The 25705-nt window shown below is 37.9% G+C and overlaps 1 protein-coding gene across 2 annotated transcripts in view; it reads left to right on the top strand.

The window, feature by feature from the left end:
• The window catches only part of LOC127410333 (A-kinase anchor protein 12-like), a 73180-nt gene that overhangs the window by 42578 nt on the left and 4897 nt on the right, over positions 1-25705 (top strand). The window contains exons 2-3 of one of the 2 annotated variants that reach the window (XM_051645535.1): positions 5861-5963; positions 21177-25457. In XM_051645535.1, the coding sequence (XP_051501495.1) occupies positions 5861-5963; positions 21177-25453 (4380 nt within the window). In that variant the 3' untranslated portion in view covers positions 25454-25457. Of the gene's footprint in view, positions 1-5860; positions 5964-17812; positions 18095-21176; positions 25458-25705 lie in introns of those variants that run through there. The other variant, XM_051645536.1, reaches the window with a different exon arrangement.

Below are 25705 nucleotides of genomic sequence, written 5' to 3'. Positions count from 1 at the left end.
ATGTTATCGATTGATAGCCCTAATTTTTACAGTATATTTTGATTGCACATATTGCTCCTGTCTACAGTGATTCATAATCCCAATAAATGTCTTAATTTAAAATCAAACTATAAACTTCATATTAAACAGTCCAATGTCATGAAGACAAAGACAGCCTTGAGAACCTTTAGAAGGTGGCAGATTTGTCAGGTAGACAGATGACATTTGACAGCTATCTAGAGTATTTGACAGCTGGATAGATGTTTAGGAGGGCATTAATTCACTCCTTCCCTGTCTCTTTCTGTCCCTTCTCACCTGCAGAAAAGTGATTTGCAATCTCTTTGGAGAGTGATGTTTGGGCCAGACAGTCACCCATTAACCTCTGATCTGTAGAAAGGAACAGATAGAAGGCAAGAGAGGAGAGAGTTGGGCAGGGTGGGAAACGAGTGCAATACAGATATTATATTAAGATTTTTACTCCACTGACAGTTAGGTTTAGGGTTGTGATTTGGGGTAGAGTTAATAAAATATGCAATCCTTTACAGCAAAAAACAACGCTCTTTTCAACTCGCTTTTCAACTCACTCACACATGCCCTTACGTTCAAAAGCATTTCTCACTTTGGCCACTGGGGGATGTGCTTTGAATTTCGATAAGCACAGACCGAGTTTAGCTCAAGAAATGTCAACCTACTGTTTCCGAATTCTCTGTGAGATCAGTCTCGAGTTAGGATCATAAAAAAGGAGCTGTGTCAGGATTGAGTATATTCTAAAAATAGCCAGATTTAGCTTTTAATTATCCATAATCAAAGTCATGTAAATTTTCCTTGTTCTCTCTCTGTCACTGTATATATAAAATAATGGGTATAAAAACTTTGCTTACCATCGAAACAAATGGTTCGGTATTATGATCTTGACTCAGATGGGGTTTTATTTTTTCTTTCTTTTTTTCAGCTAGAAAATGTCCTTGGGCCTAGTAATTTGCTAAAAGTTCTTGGTGGCTCTTGGGGATAAAGGTGAAATGATATACTCAGATATGTAGTAAACAACTTGCTCATTTTGTAAAATCCACTCTAACAGTTGCATAAATTATGTGACATTTATGGAAATACATCAGTCATTTTATTTAAATACATTTGATGATGTTCAGACTTAACAGTCCTCCTTAACATTCCTCAGTAAATATATTTTGGAGATTTAATTTTAGATGTTGATGCCAAATACTGTATAAAAACATCAATAATAATTTCTTTTCATAATGAAATAAGTGATATTTATCATAAAAATTGGAATGGGGAGGTAAAGAGTTTAAAGCAGATGTCTTTGTGGCATTGAAAAACATGTGTGGTGCTAACCAGATTATTCTTTGTAGGCCTGTATTTTGCACTAAAAAGTCACAGATCTGAAAATGGCCTGTGACGTGAGGTCAGATGAAGGCAGGGATGAAGCAGAGGTTTGTCTGGAGAATTTGGGTGGGGTTGACCCCATCAGGCTGGAATTCTGTGAAGTGGCCTTGGAATGTGGGGAATGACAGTTATGAGATAGGCCTGGGGGCCAGGGACCAGGAAGGGTTAAAAGGACACCTGCCAGAGCACTGTCAAAGCTGAACAAGGCTCGTGTTTTCACGCTCATGTTTATTTCTGCCACTAAAAATAAAGCAACTTTCTTAATGTAACTGCATTGCTCACAAGCTTTTCTACAGTCAGACAAGAGAGTACTTAGTGATTCCTATTACTGTTCTATTATTAAACTATTAGGGAGCTTGATTGACCTTTAACTTAATAGAACTGTGCTGCTCGGAGTGAAAAGTCATTCTAATATGAAACCTACAAATTCTGTATTTTCTTTTTTCTCCAAACTTGCTGTAGACTGCTGTAGAATGCAAAGGCCAAGTAGACATTAGAAGAAGAAAAAAGAAGAAAAATGAAGAGATGTTTATGAAGAGAAAGGGACATTATTATTTAAAAACCAGATCTATGCAAATTAATCTTATTCATACAGTTATTTTATCCAGATTACATTTAAGAAGCCAATTTAGGATCTTTTTGGAGACGTTACTGCACTGAAGGGTGCTATTTACATTTACAGTCCTGTCCAACAATGCTGCTTGGCTCCATAATGCGATAGAAAACCCACAGTTGAGAATCAGGACATTCTACCATTACTGAAATATGTAATGTACCCAAGCAAATTGTGGATGCATAGTTATTTGTATCAACCGTAGGGCTGGGTAAAAATATAGTTTTTCCAATGCATCGCAATCTTTGTTTGAATGATCTCGGTATTGATTCTTAAATCCCAAGATTGATCTTTCAATGTATGTGGCAACCCTCTATAATGCAAGCAAATCACTCACATGTGCAACCAAATCTTACTCTATGCGACTAAAAATGTCTATGATTAGCTACTGGCTAGCTAGTAAATGTTCAGATTTCACTCAACAGTGATTATGTATTATAGTGGAGAAGTTATTAGCACAGAGGTCCTTTCTCTGCATGTTGAGAGTAAAAGTTTAGTTTAACTTGTTCTGTGTCCAAAGACGAGATCCATGCAATCCATACGTCATTGAACAATGTTTCTTTTAACACCCTTTCTGTTCTTTACAGTCAGTTGGTGATTAAAAACAACAAAAAAATTAACATTTAATTCTAACCACACAAACTGTAGATGGACTAAAGAAACCACGCACGTCTTTTCTCGTTATATGCGCTTTCTGGCTGATGCCACTAGTCTTAAAGAGACAGGTTTAGCACGTGTTCTACAGATCAATGTAAATACTTGTTAATAGTACAAATTATGCAAGTAAACAATAAACATAACAAAAATATATATGCAACATAATATTTGCAATTTCAAGACATTAATTGATAGAATAGACTGAATTTGAAAAATGTTCAAAAGCTAAAATATCTTTTATATGTAAGCAAAATGGACATTGTAACAAAAATGTACCCAAATTAATCGATATCGAATCGAGATCTGAATCGAAATGAATTGAGAGGTGAGCTTGAATGAATCGGAATCTAATTAAATCAGGAAATCTGTATCAATATCCAGCCCTAATCAGCCGTCCAAATCCACAGAAAATCCTCAGCCAGTCAGATGGGTCACCTCTCTTGGATTTTTTTCCTCGCTTTGTTTTTCCTTCTGTCTGTTCGTCACATGTCAACATTAGTTTAATGCATGAAGTTATCCATATGGGAGCTAATGCTGAAATTAAAACTATGAACTATCACCTCTCAAGTCGCTTCTCAAATCTTGGTTCTCCACTAAGCTCTTCCTTTGGACCTGTTTTAACACATAACTTTAGGGCACAAGAGAAGTGCCAAAGCCTTTGGATGGTGCACAGGAGGCGCCTCCCATTTAGAAACCAGCCTGGACCGTTAGTTTGATTAAACCATCCTAGGGAGCCTGTATGTAGGTGTATGTTTTTGACTGTGCGTGTGTATGTGTATATACTGAGCTCTTTGCAGCCAGACTAGTCAGAGGCCTGCAGCCACTGAACCCATTGTGTTATTTTCAGTTACGTTTTTTTTCTTCTTTAAAATCAGGTGTGGTTAAGATAACATCACCTTAAATACATAAACACCAAAGCTCGTGTACTGTATCTGAAATCGATGTAGCATAGCATATAGTGTGCACTACTTAATATGTTGTAGGCCTGTAGTTGTAGATGATTAAGATGCAAAAATAAGTCAGCAAACTTGCCATTGTGATTGCTTACACCGATCAGCCACAACATTAAAAAAAACGCTTTTGGTAGGTACTAACCACTGCATACGGGAACATCCCACAAGACCTGCTGTTTTGGAGATGCTCTGACCCAGTTGTCTAGCCATCATAGCTCTTTTCAAAGTCGCTCAGATCCTTACGCTTGCCCATTTTTCCTGCTTTCAACACATGAAATTCAAGAACTGACTGTTCACTTGCTGCCTAATATATCCCACCCCTTGACAGGTGCCATTGTGACAAGATAATAAATGTTATTCACTTCACCTGTCAGTGGTTTTAATGTTGTAGCTGATCAGTGTATTACACAATAAAAATATGGATTGTTATATGTAAATAGAGTGCTCTAAGATGTCTTTCATAAGTGTGATGTAATGTAGGCAGGGTCGGGGAGTAACAGAATACATGTAACAGGATTAAGTATTTATAATACAAAATATTAGTAACTGTATTACACTACAGTTAAAATTTAAATAATTGGTAATCAGTATAAGTTACATTCAAAAATTATTTTAATTACTGCAGAGATTACTTTGCATTTTATTGTTATTTATTTCATGTAGTATTTGTATTTGTAAATTATGCAATCAGATGATGTGGTTGTGTACACTGTGGGGTTTTGAAGCAAGTTTGGAGCAGCATGTAGTGAACATTTAGCTTTATGCTAAGCTAAAATGCTGTTTAACATGCACCCATTACCAGACACGATTATTTTTTTTCTATCAAGAGAATCCAAGTTTGATCTTTTTTTCTCTCTCTAATAAGACATTTGATATTAGGGCAATGATGTATTGCAAAAATCTTATTCTTGATGAGAATTTGTTTCCTTCAAAAATATCTGAAAATCCTTAAAACAAGATAAATGTGCTTTATCTTGTTTAAGAAGCAACACTGCATGATATATTTAAGCTTTTTTCTGAAAATGTCATTTTAATATGTGTCTTACAATACTGGCAGATTTTTTTACTTTTAACTTATTTATAGTCAAACAAGTAAATAAATCTGCCAGTGTTGAAGAAGTAATCCAAAGTATTTAGAATATTTTACTGACCTTGTGTAATCTAACGGAATATGTTACAAATGACTTTTTTCTCAGATTCTGTAATCTGTAGTGAAGTACATTTTAGAAGTAACCCTCCCAGTGCTGCATGTTGGCCCGAAACATACTCTGCGCAAGGACATGAATACAAATGTGTCTAGTTACACATGGTTTTGGTGCGGTGTTGCATTTCCAAAATGTGTCAGACAGCAAATCATTACTCTACGCAAGTACGTGTTGCATTTTCAGTGCTGCCACAAGGGGCACTATAGCGGACAGTAAATTTTATACAGTTAGTGTTCTCTTTCTGGTCAATTCTTAATGTTGCCATGGGGCAAATATAGTTGACATTAATTTAAGATCAGTTTCAGGACAACTGCTGTCATGGTGGATTAACAGTTTGAAGAGAAGCTTATTGCACAAGTTAAATCTTATTAACCTGAACAATAACAAATATTCTAAAATGGATAGTACTGGTCCTGGTAGCAGATTGGTCAACAGCCGTGCTTTATTCACAATGTACTCTATTTTGCTACTATATGTATCACTTGGCAGCACCCATAGCCGATCATTATTTTTGTTGCATAGCATCTTTCTGTTACTGTTTACTGTCAGGGACTATATCTTTCATATCTTCTAATAGAAGGATGGCGTTTAATTATTTTAGATAAAATATTAAAATTTTAATAAAACTTTGTGTTAATATTTTTATTATGTGTTAACCATTTTATAAAAGCCATAAGGAACTTGAGGTTGTGCTCTATTGTGAATATAGTCAAGACAAGCCAAGCCTAAAAATGCTCTATATTCACAGTAAAGCACAGCCTCTTGTTCATCAAGTCAGTAATCCGGTTTCTTGGCACAGACATTTGAATGTAATTCTGTGCCACAGCAACACAAGAGTGCATGTTTAGGACCACTAATTTACAATGTATTAGTATTTGCATATGCATTTACATACTTACATTTACATAGCATGTTGGTTGCCACAACATTAAAAACACAATCAGATTCAACACATTGCAAAGGTCAGTTGTTTGTAGCCAAGAACATTTTGTAATTCTTGCCCTCCCTTTCTCTCTTTTCTCCCCCTCTCTCTCATTCTTCCCTATTAGCCTCTTCAGAAGAATGGACAGATCTCAATCTCCAGTCTTAACGGGAAGACAGACGATCAGTCAGAATTTAACGGTCACACGGAGGAGAACCCACCGGCCGAGGGTATGTGTAATGTCCTCTATGTGCTCATATCGATATATGCTTGTATGTTACATCACTGGCCTCCATATCTTTATTGTCATGTCTGTATGTGTAATATGACAATGACTGACACTAATAGTGAACCTCCACCCAGTGTTTGGGGTCTGTGTGTGTGTGAGGCTTAAGATGTGATCTTTATCTCTTTATCTTGTGTGCCCTCATACCCCAACTGATCCGTCACATAATCCCCAGCTAACCGAGAGAGGAGAACACCTACATAGAGGCTATGGTGACTGGACACCAACATAGACCTCCTTAGGGGCTGAGCACACATTGCATGTTCTTGCATCTGTCTGCAGTGTTTTTAAATAGTTTTTCTATGTAAACATGCACTAGATTAGTGTTTCTTGACCGTTACAGTGTCTCGCTGTTTTTTTAAAACTTTTTTTAAGACATCATGTCAAGTGAAAAGAAGTTCAATTTTTAAAACGCATCTTGAGAGCCCTGCCTTGCTGTTTTTTCTGGGCAAGAATGTGTCCTTTGTGAACATCCCCTTACTCTCCCCTGTAACTCCCTTGGCCATTTCTCTTAAACACACCACGGTCTGTGAGAAAACCCTCAAGGCAATAATGCATATTGTATTTATTTATATTTGTTTTTTGCATTCTTTCCTATTTTTTTTAATTCAGAGACACCACCAAGGTGTTCCCCCCAATAATATTTAGCAAGCCATGACCTAGTCAGCCCCTTAAAGTGTCCTGTGCATTTTTTTAATAAGCTCATCTCATTGCATGTGTATAAATCTGAGATACCTTTAAATATGGAGATATGCACTGTGACCTCAAATGAACCATACAGTTCTAAAAACTCCCACTGTTATGCTCATATGGAGTAATTTTATTATAAATCAAATAAAGAAAAAAAAAAAAAAAAAAAAAAAAACAGCGATAAATAGCAACAAAATTATGTAGTGAATTTGTTTTGTTTTTGTTTTCTTTTTTTTTTTTTTTAGAATTCTTATGAGTTGGAGTTGGAGTTTAGGAAACTGCCAAAATGGAATTGTTTATTTGCACTTTGATGTGTATAAACAATGAATCATGAATATGATACAGCTAAAAAATGGGCTTAGTAGTACTTCATATAGCTTTCAAAGGATATGCCAATCGATTCAAGTAATAAATTTAACACAAACAAGCCCAAAATGACTTTTCAGACAATAAAAAACACATTTGTCTCTGAAAACTTCAACAAGTTGCACACATACAGTTGCAATCAAAATTATTCATCCCCCCTGACCAGCAATACATTCTGGTGATGTGAATTTAAACATATCAACTAAAACCTCAGTAAACAGTCAAAGTAAGTTTTTAATACACATTTGAGTGATTTTGAGAACAAAGAGTTCAGTTTACCCAAATGTTAAAATAAAAAATAACTAATTCTCTCCACAAATGTCGTCAAAAATATTCAACCCCCAAAGTCAATCATTTGTGGAGCATCCTTTATCCTTAATAACAGCAAATAAATGTTTCAGGTAAGTGTTCTCAGGCTTCGGACACCTCTCTATTAGAATTTGTAAACATTTCTCATGAGCAAAAGCTTCCAGCTCATTGACATTCTTTGGTTTCTGTGCTGCCACTGCTTCCTTGAAATCCCAACAAATGTTTGCAATGGGATATTAATGATGGATTGAAAGGGTCATTTAAGGGCATTCCACGACCTATCCCTGAACCAGATTTTGGACAACTTGTACAAGGAATGTATCCTTGATGTTATTGTCTTGCTGGAAAGTCCAGTGATCACCGAGCTTCAATTTACACACTGAAGTCATCACATTTTTCATGCCAAAATGGCCTGATACCTGAAAGAATCCATGGTGTCAGTCACATAGTCAGGATAGCCATTTCCTGCAGCCGCAAAACACCCCCATAACAGGACTGACCCACCTCCATGCTTGACTGTGGGGATGGTGTCGTTCTTGTCATCACCTTGTCATCTTACTCCAGACGTACTGCTGACCCATGGGTCTAAAACTCATTTTCAGTTTAGTGTCATACATCTATAAAACCATCTTCCAGGACACCACAGGTCTTTTCTATACTTCTTGAATATTCAATTTCGATTGCAACTGTACAAACTGCAACTGCATCCATAAATTAAAGCCAATAGAAAATAATGTATATATCTTTTACTGAGGTCTTTGTGTGTATACTGCATGTCATTCACATACCCATAATATTAGATTATGGTGAAGACCAGGGGGGTATTTAAGGATAGGGATAAAAACAGGGTTAATGTAGAGAATAGAAAAATTCAGATGGAGTCTATAAAAAATGAAAGTTCTCTTTCGCCATTAATAATTTTCAACATACATTTGAATTTTTTTTTATCACATTCTTTGATCATATTTGTATCATAACAAGCTTTTGAGGTATATCTCTCAGTTACCTTAAAATCCATTAATACCCATCACAGTAAAAAACACAGAACTTTGAAAATGATGACATATAATATTTATAAGATATATTTAATGTGGAAACTGATATTTTATATATTTTTATATATGCAGCCTGCTCTGTCATTATAAAGATCTCATTGTTTTACATCAAAAGCTAGCATGGTGTCATCTTACTACCTCCAGAGTCCCAGCAACAACAAAAAAAGGTTTTATAATTTAGCTTTTTTAAGTGTCAGTATAGCGTTTGGTGCATAAAAATCATATGATAATTGTTTTTTGAAGAAAAAATAAAACATTTGATGTTTTGATTTGATTTGTTGAATTTTAATGTCATACATTTTTATAGACCAAGGAGAGAAAGTTGAATTGGCAAAACTCCCAAACATTTAGTATCTCTGAAAAGCCCAGAGAGTCCTATTAAGATTCAGTAAGATTTACTACTACGAGAAACAAAAGTCCTTTACAAAAATTAATTGATGCGAATAAAGACCTTTAAAAGCCTCATGTATCAAATGTGATATACTGTGTATCATATATTTAAAAGATTTTGTTTTTTTGTCTAAAAGGTAAAAAAATAATTAATTATTAAACTTTTAACCTCTGTTTTTGTGTGCATAATGTTTAAATATATGTCTAGTATATGTTTCAAAGTCAGAGTTTTGGTTAATTGGGTATGACACATAGAAAGAAGCTGTTGCTCACAGGGACTAAGGTTTGAGTCCTGTTTGCATCATGTCCTGAATCCTGATCCCATTTCCATCGCTCGCCTGCTACTTTCTTGTCTACCTCCACTGTCCTGTCAATTTAAGACAAAAGCCCATAAAAAGTATTTCAAATCACAAACGAAGTTGACTGGGAAAAATATCATGCTAGAAAGAAGGAAAGCACAAGAAGACATAATAAGGTCATATAGTAAAATAGTCTCCCTTCTGTGCAACATCAGAGCCAAACCTGACAGAGTAGACACACAAATGAAACCTACTCCTGACTTTAGTAACTGTAGATGCAAAAACACATTATGTGTAAAAGTCTTGAAAAGTTTATGGCCTTATCTTAACGCAGACTTTATTTAATCTGCATGATTAATGCTATGATGCCAGCCAAGAGTATTTAGCCATAATTTTCTTGCATGCTCAGTACAGCCATTCATTTTCTCCAAAATCCCCAGAGTACCAGAAAACCCCTGGAACATGAAGCATTCTGGGAGAATATTGTGAATAAAGTGAGTGTTGATGTATCTGTCTTGCCTCCATTGTTAAGCAATGTCCCCTAAATATTGTATTGTAGAATTGTAGTACAACTTTATAATAGAAACCATGCACACAAAGAGCCATGAGTGGGAAGTTTGATCAACATTATTTCATTGTCCACTCTAGTATTGTGCAATGCCTCCTCTGCCAAAATCAACAGAGGAGGAAGTAGTGCTCTAAATATTAACAATATGTAACTTGTTTACCATATCCTTTAATCTGAGTTTTTTTTTTTTTAGATTTGTCTTCCTCAGACTTTTCATACATTCGAGCCATTAGAAAGTACACATTTACATACACCTGATTGAACTGGTGTATCACTATTCAGTATTTTTACTTAGAAGAAAATTATAGATTTACTTGTATTACCTACATGCACAGACATGCATCAGATACATATATACAAAAGTATGCAAAAGAATTAGGCTCTCCCACCCACCCACACACACACACACACACACACACACACACACACAAAAGCTGGCTGCCAGGCGTTTAGGAGGGGGAGTGAGTCCAGAGAATGAGCTCAACCATTATCTCATACACAGTCCTCCCCCACCAAGCTGTGTGTGTGTATTTGTATAAGAGCATTTTAACTCTGATAGCATATGAGTCTGTGTATCAAACATGTTTTAACAGGCTATATGTGATTATCTGTTTATCTGTATTTCTGTCTCACTGGCATAAATTTGTTCCTTTACTATGTATTTTCTTTTTGTGTTTTGTTTAGTGTGTGTGCGTGTGTTTGACCTATTTCTGTGGAGTTGGGTCCACAAAGAGCTTTACCTACAAGATTGTTGATAATTGCTACAACTTTTCATTTGTGTTTGGAATCTGAATCCAGATCTCAGTAATTTGATTTTAACATTATGTGTGGTCAATACATGATATTTTTCAGAATCACTTTACCATAGCTATAGTATGATTAGAGGTCTTGTTTTCATTGTCAATAATGAATACATTTTTTGGAAGTTCAAAATATAAATATACAGGTCAGGGTCTTTCGACACTTGCACGTTTTCATACGACAATTCTGTACTACACGGAGATCTGTTAGTAACTCAGTGTTTAAAAACTTGATACTAAGAGTATGTTTCAGTAATGTTCACACTGTTGTTAAGACTGACACAGAGATGAGGTAAGATGAGATGAAATGAGAATGGAATTTGTTGAAAATGTGTAGAGAGATGGAGCGGTATGGATTGGCAGAAAGAGAAAGCCACAGGGAGAGTGTGAGTATGTGTTTGATTAGGTTTTATTAACGTAATTTTTGTCAATAGAATAGTATAAATGAACAGAGATGTGAAGAGTACAATAATGAAAAGAAATAAGTTTTGCCTTATGAAAGCAGAAAGGGTCTAGTTTCATAATTTTTTTCCTGTTAAACATTCATCCTGACTGATGATATTGACAAGGATATTGAAAGTGGGATTTGGGTGTGAGTAGATACACCATTAAGGAATACACCGTTCAGACAATTAAATGTTGTCTTAACATTTTCAAACAGTTACATTGCTACATGTTGTCATAGAATCACCCTGACTTTATAAACATGTATTATTACCTTTATGTCATCGATAAGAAATTTGATTGTCACATATGTTCAATAGTATGTCATTGTAACAGTATCAAGGATGGGCAAGGAGGAGGTGGGAAGCGGATGAACCATCAAAATAATGTTTAATGAAAACTTAAAAAGACACAAACAAATACACACACGGCAGCTGCGTGTGGCTCTCTCTTTCCCAAACCCCTGGCATGACGTACACTTGCCCTTCTGGCTGCGCCTGTGGCAGGCTTTCCCCACCTTTCAAGACCTGGGAGGGAGACAAGGGGAGGGAAAAGTGGAGAGGGAAAGAGCGAGGCAGCGCAACAGTGAGAGAGAGAGAGAGAGAGAGAGAAAGGGAAAAAAAATTATTTGCCGGCTCCCAGACATGCCATCGCCTGGTCCTCGACCACTCCTCCAACCTCTGGCGGATGACAGCCACTCCTCCCCGGGCGGACAGCAGCGAGTCCTCCTACCCCTGGTGGATGGAACGCCCCTCTGCGTTCTGGCAGCTGGTAGCGAGCCCCTCCACCCCTGGCAGCGGCTCCACCACTCCAGGTGGCCGGCAGTGAGCCCCTCCTCCCCTTACGGACGGTGGCCTTTCCTCCGCATCCAGTGGGCCGGCAGTGACTCCTCTCTCCCCCGGTAGCTGCTCCTTTGGGCGGACGACAGTGGCGAGGACTCCATGACAGGGCATCCCTCCTCCTTCCGTTTCGGTACATCGGTTTCAGCACCAATGTAACAGTATCAAGGATGGGCAAGGAGGAGGAGGGAACTGGACAAACCATCCAAATAATGTTTAATTAAAACTTAAAAAGACACAAACATATACACACACGGCAGCTACGTGTGGCTCTCTCTTTCCCGAACTGCCGCATCCGGCTCGGCGTTATCCCTCTCCTCGGCTGATTAGCCCGATTGTGGGCCGGCCGAGTGCACTCACGGCCTGGCCTTGCCCTCCTCCTCATCACAGACATCAAGCATCATTGACTGTTTAACTTTGTAGAGACTTAGTGGATACCAACTGTACCTGCTTATATGTTTAATTAATTACACATTTTTGGAGATTAAAAACTTATATATCATTTACATGTTATAAAGAATACATCACAATTTTCAATCATTCTCGGACCTGTAATTTAGTTGCATTACTTATTTTGGCCATTTGAAAATACCATGCCAATATAAACCATCCAACCAGTATAAACCATAAAAAAATGTGGGTCCCACTTTATATTAGGTGTCTTAAACTTCTATGTACTAAAATTAAAATACATACAATATAATGCACTTATTGTGTAACTACATGTCGTTCTGCAAAATTCTCAAAAGATTCACATTTGCTACTACTGTGGTTGAAGTACGGGTATGTTTAGGGGTAGGGTTAGGGTTTAGATTAGGGTTAGGATTAGATTTAGTAGCAAGGTTGGGCACGTACCTTCAGGGTTAGGGTTAGGTAGGGTTAGGGTTACGGTGAGGGTTGGGATAGGGTTAGGTTTAGGTTTAGGATTAGGGGCAAGGTTAACAGTGTAACTACAGATGCAATTAAATGCAGGTACTTTAAATGTAAGTACAATACAAAAACAAGAAGTATGTTTATAATAAGTGAATTGTATCAAATGCTCAAGTACATAGCAGTTAAACACACCGAATATACGTAAAGTGGCTCCAAAATTTCGATACTTTACAAACTTATGCATAATGTAAGTGATTAGATTGCAGTATCATCAACATGGGTACATAGAACACAAGTAAACAAAATTATGAAGTAACTGGTACAAGTCACACCTAGCATTGTAATTGCTCATAGAGAAGTTATGTACTATCTGTAAACTGAGTCATTGTCAGATTGTCCTTTCTGAAAAGTGAAAAATTGGCCCAGGAAAAGAGAATGATCTAACAGTGAAGGAAACTGGTAAGGGAAGAGGAAGCCGTGACGCAAAAGAATGAGGGTTCTTCCTGTGCGGCATTCCTCTGCTTCCTTTTATCTATAGAAACGAAGGGGAAAGCAAGACAAAATAGGGAGAATGTGATACAGAGAAATAGAAACGGAGGAGGGAGCAAAATGTAGAGCTGCTGGGTTGAATCTAAAAAGCAGTGAGTGAAATCAGGTGGAAGTGTTGCATATAGCAGGAGAATTCTGTAAAGACAGTTCTCTGATCCTGTGCAGATCTGCACACCCTCATTTCCCCTTCCTCCCATTATTTCAACATCATCTTCCTGTCTCGAGGAATGCGTGCACAGATGAGGGCGTGTGTATGTGGAAGTATGTGTGTACGTGTGAATTGGGTCTGCAATGACTTCGCAGTATCCCGTGCAAACCCCAAGCCAGTGTGAAGCCCACCTTCCCCTGTTCCCAGCCACAACAGACCTCGGTTCACACTTCTGTGTTTGCTCACGTTTCCCTGATGCTACAGATAACATGGGTGTTATTTTGTGTATCAGCTTAACTTTTCTAGACCATGACTGTTGTTGGCTGTTCCATGCCAGCAAAAAAGTTCAAGCAAGCATCACTATTACTTCTGCGCATACTTAAAACCCCTAACCCTGAAGACATGGAAGGCGGACGACATAAAAATTAGACAAACAGAATGCTGTTTGTTGTCCATTGATGATGGCCAGTTATGATTTCAGGGGGCTGCTCAAAATTCTTCCTTTCCAATGTGTGCTATTATGTGGTTTTTAGATAGCGCTTTTGTAGATGTGGCATGGCGCTTGTGATACCTCAATATCGTGTGGCTTGTTGTGGAGAGATGAGCAATTGCTTTACCAATTGGAATTACGATTTTAGCATGGTGAGACTTTTGTAGACCTTTTGACTGTTTGAGGAAGGGACCCGAGTCATATAAGAATATCATAGAGACTTGAGGGTCCTTTGGTCTTGGCCCACCTAGTAACCACCCAAAACACCTAAACAACCACAGAGCAATGCACTAAAACCACCCAGAACACCTTAACGACCATAGAGCAACACTCTGGCAACCAGCCACAAAATCCTGACATTGTGTTTTTTCAAAATCTAGTTTTCTTAATTTCTATATATATATATATATATATATATATATATATATATATATATATATATATATATATATATATATATATATAATATACAGTAGATCAGGGTAGACTAGGTCACTTTGCCTTCATGGAAGTCCTCAAATATGACTCGGCTACATACAGTTAGATGCTGAGAACAAGCTTCCTCTTTTGAATAATGTTCAATATAGTACAGTGGGAGTGACTCATAATGTAAAACTTTATTTAGTGTGAGGAAGTTTGTGCTTATTGAATTCCACTCCTATGGAGTCACTGGGGACAAAAAAAGCCTTTCCCATGTGTTAAATCCCTGTGATCTGAGGCCCATGGTGCCAGTGTATGCCTTTGGCTTCTATAGATCACAATAAAGTCTGAGAATGCCTATTCATCAGCTATTCAAGAAGAACTTGGCACTACTTGTTCCCTCTAGCTTTGCACCCAAACATTTTATGTTGAGTTTGTCTAGCACCACAGTTCAATTCAGTTCAGAACATAAACTTAGATATAACAATATCATATCAAGTCATTTTAAAACAATTTATTTTTAATAAAGTGAATAACACAACAAAAGCCATTGTTTTAATTAGCAGAGTCCCAGTCGTAACCAAATGAGTTCCTGTGTAGTCTGCAGGTTCCAGTCCAAACTAGATTTTAGTTGTTATCTCCCATTTAGAAGAAGATTTCACCTGGATTTCGCACATTCCATAAGAACAATGGCAAGGTGAGAGATCTCTGATTAGACCCCTGTATGCTGAGGAATCTTGCTGCCATTCTTCAACTATCCTCCTTCAACAATAGTTCATTGATCTAAGATCTGAAGTTTATTCTTTGAATGAGCCGTTAGAACACTTTGTAGCAGCCTTATTGCTATAGTACTCCACTTGCTAATCTAGGAAGTGAATTTTAAAATTCACTTTTTTGCCTGGTAACTTTTCATTTAAAGGAATATTCCAGGTTCAAAAGAAGTAAAAGGAATAGTTCACCCAAAAATAAAAAAATTAATTCACTTACCCTGATGCCATCACATGTATGACTGTCATTCTTCATCAGAATACAAATGAAGATTTCTAGAAGAAGATAGAGCTCTGTCAGTTCCTTACAATGGATGTACACGGGTGCCAGCACTTTGATGGTCCAAAAGTCACATTTAGGGAGCATAAAAGTAATCCACACGAATCCAGTCAATCAATGAATGTCATCTGAAGCAAGTCGATACGTTTGTGTAAAAAAAAAAATTGATGATTAAAACGTTTTTAACTTTTAAAAAGCGCTTCCTGCCAGCAGCTGACTTCAAGCGTGATGTAAGCGCGTCAGCGAGTTCACTCAAGGGTTCGGCCATTACAAACAGCATCGGACCCCTGGATGGAAGTGCCAAATTTAAAGTTAAAAATGTTTTTATTATCAACTTTTTCTTACATAAACCAAGCGATTCGCTTCAGAAGACATTAATTGATCAACTGGAGTTGAATTGATTACTTTTATGCTGCCTAAATGTGACTTTTGGACCACAGTGCAGGCACCCGTGTACTTCTATTATAAGGACCTAACAGAGCTCTATCTTCTTCTAAAAATCATCATTTGTATTCTGCTGAAGAAAGACAATCATACACATCTGGAATGGTATCAGGGTAAGTGAATAATTCGAGAATTTTTATTTTTGGATGAACTACTCCTTTAAGCTCAATCGGCAGCATTTGTGGCATAATATTGATTATAACAAATAAATCATTTTGATTGGCCCTTTCTTTAAAAAAGCAAAAATCTGGATTACAGTGAAGCAAATACAATGGAAGTGAATGGGGCCAATCTGTAAACTTTAAAATACTCACTATTTCAAAATTATAGCCACAAGACGTAAACAATATGCTTGTTAACATGATTTTACTGTGATACAATCACTTACTAACCTTTTCTATGTAAAGTTATAGCCAATTTTACAATTTTGTTGCCATGACGATGTCAACAAACCCTAAAACCCTAAAATGATGGTAAAAATGACAATTTAAACAATTTTACAGCTCAAATAATACATGAGTTTTAACAGAAGAATTAATGTAAGTGCTTTTATAAAATAATAAGCTTCAGAATTCTGCCTTTAAACCCTCATTCGCTTCCATTGTAAGTGCCTCACTGTAAATTTGATCTTTGATTATTTTTAAGAAATTGAGAGACGAGTCTGAATTATTTTTTGTGGTAATCAACATTATGCCACAAATGCTGTCAATTGAGCTTAACTTGTATTGAACCTGGAAATGTCCTTTAAGAACAATCCACCTGGAGATTCTAATGATATTTTTAGCTTTTTGACAGTAAGTGATATTGAAATACTGAAATATCTGTTAAAATACTGATATATACAAATATTTTGTACTAAACATTTTATTACATGAAAAAAATGCCAAGCTGGGACTTCAGTGAATATTTTTGAGTGATGAGGTGAACGAATCATAGAATCTGAGTTTAGAATCAAACTTACCAAATCTAATGCAGCTTAGCTATTGATGTTTAAATCAGAGAGGCTATTAAAACAAAATATGACACAGTCTGAAGGAAATGTAATGGCCATATAAAAAGCGCATAAAAATCATTGCAAAATTCACAACATTGCTTAATTGGTAATACAATAAGGTTCCATTTGCTAACATTAGTTTACAATATTAGGTAACATGAACCAACAATGAACAATTGTATTTTTATTAACTAACATTAACAAAGATTAATAAATGCTGTAAAAAATATAATTGTCCATTGTTAGTTCATGATACCTAATGCATTAATGTTAACAAATGGAACCTTATTGTAAAGTGTTACCACTTAATTTTATGTCGCCAGCAAAATCATTTTTAAAATATTGTTAATATTCAGTATCGCATAGCCCTAATAAAAAAAATTAATTTAAATGTAATTTAAATTAATATTTAAATTATTGGAATATTTGAAATAAACTGAGCGGATGAGATCTGTTACAGAAGGAAAGACCAGTAGTGTTTGCATACATTGATATAGGAGAGTGGGGTGGGGGAGAGATTTTTTCTTTTTCTTAGGCCTATTTTCAGGAATTGAGGATTGAGTGATGTGGAGGAGAAATAAAGAGTCAGTTTAGGAGAGTGAGAGGGAGAAGAAACAGCAGAAAGATAAGATATAAGAGAACATACTGTGGAGGTCCTCATTTCACCCCTGCCCATTCATAAGTCAAATGGAAACTGCTTTATAAAGACGGGAGAATACAACAGGGGATGGAGCTCTATAAAACATCATGTACTATCCCTCCCTTAACTCACACACATTTTAACTATGTCTTGAAAATTTCTGTCAGTTTGAACAGGAAAAGATAAGGTAAAGACAAGAAGAGTTGGGAGTTTGTGAGTGGGTGGAGGGAGTGTGTAAAGAGAAGTGGAGGGGGAAAAAGAGAACAATTCATTCAGTAGAGTGGGGCAGAGAACAGCTGAAAAAAGCTGAGGAGGAGGAGGGGGGTTGGGGGTTAGATGGGCGGGGTGGTCCCCACAGGACATGTGTTAGTGTCTGTTGAAATGTGTGTAACCCTACCACTCTTCTCATTCTTACCCAGAAACTCAGAGGAGGAGAAGACTGCCCTTAACACGAGCTCACAGGAGAGAGAGAGAGAGAGAGAGAGAGAGAGAGATAGAGAGATAGATAGATAGATAGATAAAGAGAGAGAGAGAGAGAGAGAGAGAGAGAGAGAGAGAGAGAGGGAGAGAGAGAGGGGTGTTTTACAAGTGGGCAGTTCAAAAAGCATCACTGTCAGAGAGTTAAACAGCTTTATTGAACAATTATTTTTCTTTTTTTCTTAAAGTAATTGAAAAAGTTTTTGAAATGCTTGGGACAATAACTCTAACAGGTAAGATGCATCATGACTTTCTACACTTGTTGTTTCATTGATGGTATTTGGGGACTGTTAAGGGCAATGATAATTAAAGTGGGGGTGCCATATGGATTTCCTGATTAGGATAAATGTCTTGCTGTTTCATTTTCAGAGTTGTATGATTGTTTGAGCAATTTCTTAAGTAATTAAGTAATCAGTTTTACTTTGTGGACAAATTTTGATACAAACTTTTGGATGTGTAAGTCTGTAGCATCGTTGTGTAGAGAGTTGTCGGATGCTTGAATTTATATCTGTATCTCTTCAGGATGTATTGAATTGATTTTACTTTTCAGTTGAGTAGTTTAAAGCTTGCACCTCCATATCTCAGCGTTCTTTGTATTGTGTGTGTGCGCCAGTGTGTGTTTGTTAATGATTCTGCATTTAACTGACTACTGGTCTTTCATTGAAATTCAGAATGTAAGGATATCAGGATATTTCTTGGAAAGTTTCAGTGATTCATAGTAATACAGGTTTATAAAATTGTTCGGTACATTGGCTGTAAAGATTTTCTTTGAAGCTAGAGGTTTTTAGAGTTGTGGTCACTTATCTAGTCTCTTAATAAAAGCATCAACCCTATCTAGGATGAAACCCTTAGAATCCTATCTCTATCCTGCAGTTTATATGTGTGATACGAGGCAAAACCATCAACTGCAGCTTGGTGGGCCTATTTATGTACTGTAAAGAATTCTTGGAAATGTTCGAAGCTGATGGGCTTCAGAGATCTCAGATGTCCCTCTTGTAAGGAATTTTAATTAGTTTTTCAAGGCCCTCAGATCTTAGTCAAGGTTCTCTAGAGTTACAATAGGTGGTGTGGGTGTATGGAATTGATTACCTGCTTCATGTGACTTCGGAGAGTATTTTGATAAGCTGAGAATGTATATTAGGATTTTGTATGGATTTTGTTTTAGCTTTGTGTTTATGTCTGAATATAATATTCTATTTTTTCAATTGACTTGTGCCCAGCTTTATTTCTAAAATTTTCAAACATTAATGTATATCCTAAATATATAGGAGCAATTTTCACTAGTTGATTTACTAGTGGAATATTGACGGTATATAACCTTTTTCTTTATCTAATATTCTTACTAATTTAACACTAACCATTTCCAAGACTTTAAATATTGACAGTATCAGTTATGGAATCTTGATTGTTCCATGATTCACACCTAACTCAAAGGGAGTTGGAGTCTTGGTGGACTAAAGTGTTGTAATTTAGTGTGGGAGGTGGGGCAGTTGTCTTGGTAGGGATCCGACAGTCAGTCTACTGCCGAGTCTTCTTGCAAATTCCCTAAACTCACAAATTCCACAAATGAACAGCCTACATTTGCATATAACAACGATGGGGGTGGGTTGTTTACCATTACCACAGACCCCCTCATCTTAACAAACATCTACCGCTCACCCATCTTTACAGAAAACCCCACTCTCACACCACTGTGATTTCAGATGGGATCTGCCCCCACCCATTCCAAAAAGCTCATCCACAATTCCACACTTTAGCAGCCACAACAGACACGCCATCAAATTCCTAGGCTCAAGTTTCCCCAGTCGGATCCACCATTGAGACAAAGGCAAATGTAGGCTGACTGGTGCCTTTACTAAGCCTTTGACCCATTTTGACTCTAATGTACAAATTCACACCCACATTCACAGAGACTCCGTCTCCAGCTGTGTAAAGCAACTGCAATGTGTCGTTTTCCTTGCGAATGTGTTTCCTTCATAGTTAAACCATTACAACACTGTGAGCAGAAACCTCTGGGAATACATTCAGAGATGTTTGTAATATGTTGTAAAGATGAATTAAGAGCATATAATCTGCAGTTTCAGAACTATCTGCTTAAGAGCTTGTCTTCAAAAATGATAACTTATCCAGCCACAAAATAGCTGCATGTCAGCATGATTTATGGCAGTTTTCTAGTTTTACAATATTTGCAGTCCCACCCTAAATGTTTACCATAACTTTGGTAAAGCATTAAAATATTACAACTGCTTTGACATTTTAATCTTACCCAACTGTCCCACTTTTCCAAACACTCTTGCCTTAAACCATAAGCTCTACTTCTTGTTTCACTACTTAGTCTTGCATATCTCAAAGACTGAGAAATTTCTATCATTCTAAATGGCCTCACATAATGCCCTTTCCCAAGTACAGCTAGGATTTTCAGGATGGTAGTTTAAGTTCCAGGGTGGACAATAGTGTGTCTCCTGGAGGCCCACACTACTTGTTAACTCAACTCCCCCTTCTAGCCCCACACCCTCATATCCAATACACTCCTGTCAAAACAAAGATAGACAAGTAAGGAATTTAAGGCATTATGAGTTTGTGTGTGTTCTTTTTTATCCCACCTGTCACCATCCTAGTTGTCACATTTTGTCTTGGATGCTCAAGAATTGTGCACATATGATACAAGCTTAAGAAAGATTTATAAAGGCATATCACAAACCACCCCCATCATTATATTTTTGCTGTTTTTAATTAAATGAGGCAATTGTGTTTGTCCAGAAATTTGGCAACATAGCCTGCATAAATGTGAAGCTTATAACATGGAAATTTCCCTTTGTAGCCTTGATGTTGAATGTTGTCATCATTCTCCAGCTTATATTTTTTGGTTTGTGCTCACAGGAAAGAGATCAGCAAATGTAAACGTATATCAAATTGCCTTCGTATGCTTGATTAAATCTTTTCAGGGGGGTGAAAATATTTTTGCAATTTTCTAGCAAATGTGGCTCCAATTTCCCTTCAAAAGCCTTAGCCCTCCATCTTGAACAAAATGTATTACTAGATCATGTATATTTCTTTACTTCTCTAACTTATTTTTGTTTACACTTTTGAGATGAACGAACCGTTATAAAACCTTAGGACAGTTCTAAAATTTGATTAAAAGCTGTTAAAATGCTGATGGCATGTTTTACCCAATTTCTTCATCATTTCTTAAGTAATTTTGTTGATGTAGATAGGTTATATGATTATCTAACTAAATAATTTAAAAACTCTAACTACTTTAATTTAGATAATTCTATTAGAAATTCAACTCAAATGTTTTGTTTTTCATTCCAGTTGGCCAGACGGATGCCATCTCCCAAAAAGAAGACAACCCTGAAACAATTGAGGTGCATCAGGAAGAAGTAGCCCCTCAGGTTAATGGAGAGAAAGGAGACGACTCTGCAAATGCAGATGAAATTACAACCACAGAAGAGAAGGTAGTAGAGGAAAAACAAGAGGAGGCCAATGAGGTGGGCTTCAAGAAGATCTTCCGTTTTGTTGGATTCAAGTTCACACTGAAGAAGGATACGAATGAGAAGGTAGAGCCTGTGCAACTGCTGACAGTGAAGGAAGCAGAGAATGGTGCTTCAGATGCAGCCACTGAAGAAAACAAAGAGAAACCTGCAACAAAGGAATCCAAATCTGAGGAAGAGAAATCAGCAGAAACTACAGAGAATGAGAAAGAGTCCATGACTGAAGATGCAACTGATAAGGCAGAAGAACCAACAGACCAACCTGAAGTTAATGCCCCTGCAGAGTCTGAAAAAAGCAGTGATGAGATGCCAGAGAAATCTGCTGAGGAAACGGGGACAACATTGGAGAAGGAGCCAGAGCCAGAAGTGCCAACGGAATCATCCACTAGTCCACCCTCTCAAGAGACACAGAGTCCCTTTAGAAGATTTTTTACTCAGGGAATCTTTTCCAACCTGCGAAAGAAGACAAGCTTTAAGAAGTCAAAAGATGAGGAACAAGTCAAGGAAGAGTCAGCAGAGGAGGACATTAAGAATGCTGAGGTGACAGCAGCTGATGCTGTTGAGAGTACAGAAGAAGCTAAAGTACATGCAGAGAAAGGACCAGCTGAGACAGAGCAGATAGAGAAGCCAACTGAAACAGTTGAAACTGAAGCAGACACAGCTGAAATTACTTCCAATGACACAGAGGAGCAAAAAGATCTTAAAATAGAAGCTGAGGCTACAAGTGTGGCTGAAACTGTGACTCAAACTGAAACTGCTGAAGCTCCTGTTTCTGAAACTTCTGATGATGCCCAACCCAGTGATGATGCGAAACCAGCAAATGACAAGTCAGATGTTTCTGAAGAGGTGAAAACTGAAGCAGAAATCCTGTCATCTCAGGAGAAAGCCAAGGCTCAGGGAAGCCCACTTAAGAAGCTGTTTACAGGAGCAGGTCTAAAAAAGCTGTCATCAAAAAAACAGAAGAGCAAGAAAGAAGCTGGGTCAAAGCAAACAGAATCAGGTGAACAAGCTGCGGAACAGATCCAGCAATCCACTGAGTCAACAGAGCCCCAGAAACCTGACAGTGGAGAATCTTCTCCAGATGAATCTGCTGAGCATGTTGTAGTGGAGGTAACTCAAGCTGAGGTAGCTCAAGCTGTCGAGTCTGAGGGTGAGCCAGCCACTTCTGACAGTGAGAAGAAGAAGGATGGAATTTTACCTTGGTCATCTTTCAAAAAACTAGTCACTCCAAAAAAACGTGTCAAAAGGCCCTCTGAAAGCGAAGACGAGGCACCTGGTGACAAACCCAAATCTTCTACCCTGTCTTCAACTGAGAGTGCCGTCTTTGATGAGAAAACCGATGAGACTAAACCATCTGAAGATGTACCATCTGAGTCTAAAGAAGAATCACAGGCAGAATCTAAGGATGAGCCAAAAGCTGAGAAGACTGAACCAGTTGCAGAAGAGCCTAAAAGAAAAATTGATACATCTGTGTCCTGGGAAGCTCTGATTTGTGTGGGGTCAGCTAAAAAAAGGACCAGAAAGACTTCTGATTCTGATGACGAAGAACCTAAGATTGAGGAAGAAGTCCAGCAGTCTGGGGAAGAGCAGGCAAAGACTGCCGAGTCCCCTCTTGTAAGCTCTGGTGAAGCTGACCATGAGAATTTGGCATCCTCACCCGAACCAGAGGAAGAGCTTGTTTCGACTTGGGAGTCCTTTAAAAGGCTCGTAACCCAAAGAAAGAAACCCAAAGCTGAAGACAAGTCGGATGAAGCCTCAGGTCCAGAGCAGACAACTTCTGACAGTGAAATCCCCAAAGAAGAATCCTCGTTCTCTTTGAGGAAATTAATTCCACGCAGGAAGAAGAAGTCTGATGGTAAACAAGTCTCTTTGGATGTTGGCTCTGCAGAGGATGATTCTGACACTCCAGCTGTGGTGCCTCTGTCAGAATATGACAATGAAACATCTGCAGAAGTTGTAGTCAAGGCAGAGGAGATAAAGCAGGAAGTTGCACCAGTCACTCAGGCACAGGCCTCGGCTGAAGATAGATCACCATCTTGGATCTCAACCACTGTGGAAAATATCGAGGATGAGACAGAAGGAAAGCAACTGTGTGACATACCCGAAGAAGGAGACACAGCTGCCACATGTAAATCAACTGATAACACCATTGCAGAGGACATAGTTAAGCTTACATCAGAGGCTGTTACTGCCCTTGAACAGGCGGAGACAGAAATGGTTTCTGCCATTATACACATTACAGCATCACCAGTTACATCAGGGGAGACGACTCCTGTCTCAGGTGATAGTGTGGAGAAGACTGATGTGGTACTGCAGGAAGATGCGGAAACTATTTCTGTTACCACAAGTGCCATGGATATCACCATGACTGAGACAGAGGAAAAAAACTTTGATATTACCACTGATGTTTATCAGGTTGAGTCAGCCATCAAGGAAGAGAAAACAGTCTTGGTTGCATATGAGAAAACAGAGGCTACAGCCATTTGCACTGGGCTTGGCACTCATGAAATACAGGCAGTTGAAGAAGAAAGCCTCTTGAAACCTTCAGTAGAGTCTGTCACTGCTGTTAGCCAGGCACTAGTCACAGGGTTGGTTGTTGAAGGCAAAACAGAAAAGCCTGAAATGGCCAGTGTGACTGAGGATAAAGTCCATGAGGCTCAGGTGAGTGAAGTTCAGACAGAGCTCAAAGAAGAACTTCAATCGCCCTTAGAAAATGCTGTTGAGGAGAAACCCCTTCAAGGGGTGCCTGCTGCTGAAGCTGCCGAGTCCAAGGAAGATCCCATTCCTGTTGTAACACCCACTGAAGAATTTGCAGTCGTCAGAGAGACTGTCTGTGTTATAAGCTCAACATCAGAGTCTACAGATTCCCAGACAGCAGAGCTAGCACATGAAGCTGCTATGGAAAAAGTCCCCCTTGTTCTTCCCACTGGTGACCACAAAATCCAGGTTAAAGTGAATGATGTTGAGGTTGTCACTTCTCAAAGATTTGTTGAGGGAAACTTTGAAGTGACCTCAACAAATGTTAGTGTTCTGGTTGAGGAAGTTTGTGAGAATCTGAAAGAAGTTGAAATGATAAAGGTAGACCAAGTGAGAGAGGCAGAAATCATTAAAAAGCAGAGCAGTGTTATTGTGCAGGAGGTCATTCAACATGTTGTAGAGAACCTTGCTGAGGCACATGAGGAACAATCCATATCTGAGAAGGCTAGTGAGGAGGTAAGCTTTAAGCTTGAAGAGACCCTAGCAGCTTCTGAAATCATTGAGGAAAAACCTTCAACAGAAGTCGTTTTAGATGAAAAACTTCCATCAGACACAATCCCTGAGAAGCCAAATACATCTGACACTCTCTGCGAAGATGGTGGTGAACAAACTTGTATTATCACTCAAAAACCCACAGTCAATGAAGCCATTTTGATTGCGGAAAAAGTCCCAGTTTCCATCACAGCTCAGAGTGAGGAGGTTGCCACAGTCTCTGTGACAGCTGTGCAGCAAGAAACAGAGCTAACAAAAAGTGAAGTCGAACTAAAGCAAGCAGAAGAGAAAACAGTAGAAGACAAAGAAGAGTCTAATGAGACCACAGAAAGTGAAGATGGAAAAAGTCAAGTTCAAATAGATCTCAAGAAAGTGCCAACAGAAATCCAAAAAGATACCACAGAGTCTTCAGCCACACAAGAGGAAAAGTGCCAGTCTATAGATACATCTGCACATCAACACCAGGTTTTGGCTGAGCAGTGTCAAATGGTCCAAGAGGTACAGATTGAGATGGCACGGGATTTAAATGTTGGTGTCGTAAACGTAATAAATGCAGATGATGTACCTGAGACAAACATGAAAGACGACAATTCAGAGGGTCAGAAATCAGTAGAAGACATGCCTCAAAAAGACTTGGACGAGCCTGAAATGGAAGTTTCAACACTGGACATGAAAAACCAGGGAGAGTCCGGAGATGCAGATTGTCAAAAAACAGATGTAAAAAATTTAGCTGCCAAACTGGAGATCACTACTGAGAAGACAGCAAACACCATTGCAGTGGAGGAGGTAGTGGAGGAAGTCGGAAATGAGATCGGGCCGGTTTCAACAGAGGTTGTCACAGTGTCATGAGCAGGTAAATGTTTATTAATTTAATCTTATAAAATGTATGTAATCATGAATCTTTAAAGGAATGTTCCAGGTTCATTACAAATTAAGATCAATCAACAGCATGTGTGGCATAATGTTGATTACCACAAAAAAGAATGTTGATTACCACATTTAATTTTAAAAAAGCAAAAAAGAGTCGAAATAAAGAAAAACTGAAAACAAACATATTGATATAATATATATGAAAAAATAATTTTTCAATGGTAGTTCCCC

Source organism: Myxocyprinus asiaticus, chromosome 19 (genome assembly GCF_019703515.2).
Source record: "Myxocyprinus asiaticus isolate MX2 ecotype Aquarium Trade chromosome 19, UBuf_Myxa_2, whole genome shotgun sequence".
NCBI lineage: Eukaryota > Metazoa > Chordata > Actinopteri > Cypriniformes > Catostomidae > Myxocyprinus > Myxocyprinus asiaticus.
The sequence above is the reverse complement of the archived record's forward strand: the minus strand, read 5'-3'. Positions and strand labels throughout refer to the sequence as shown.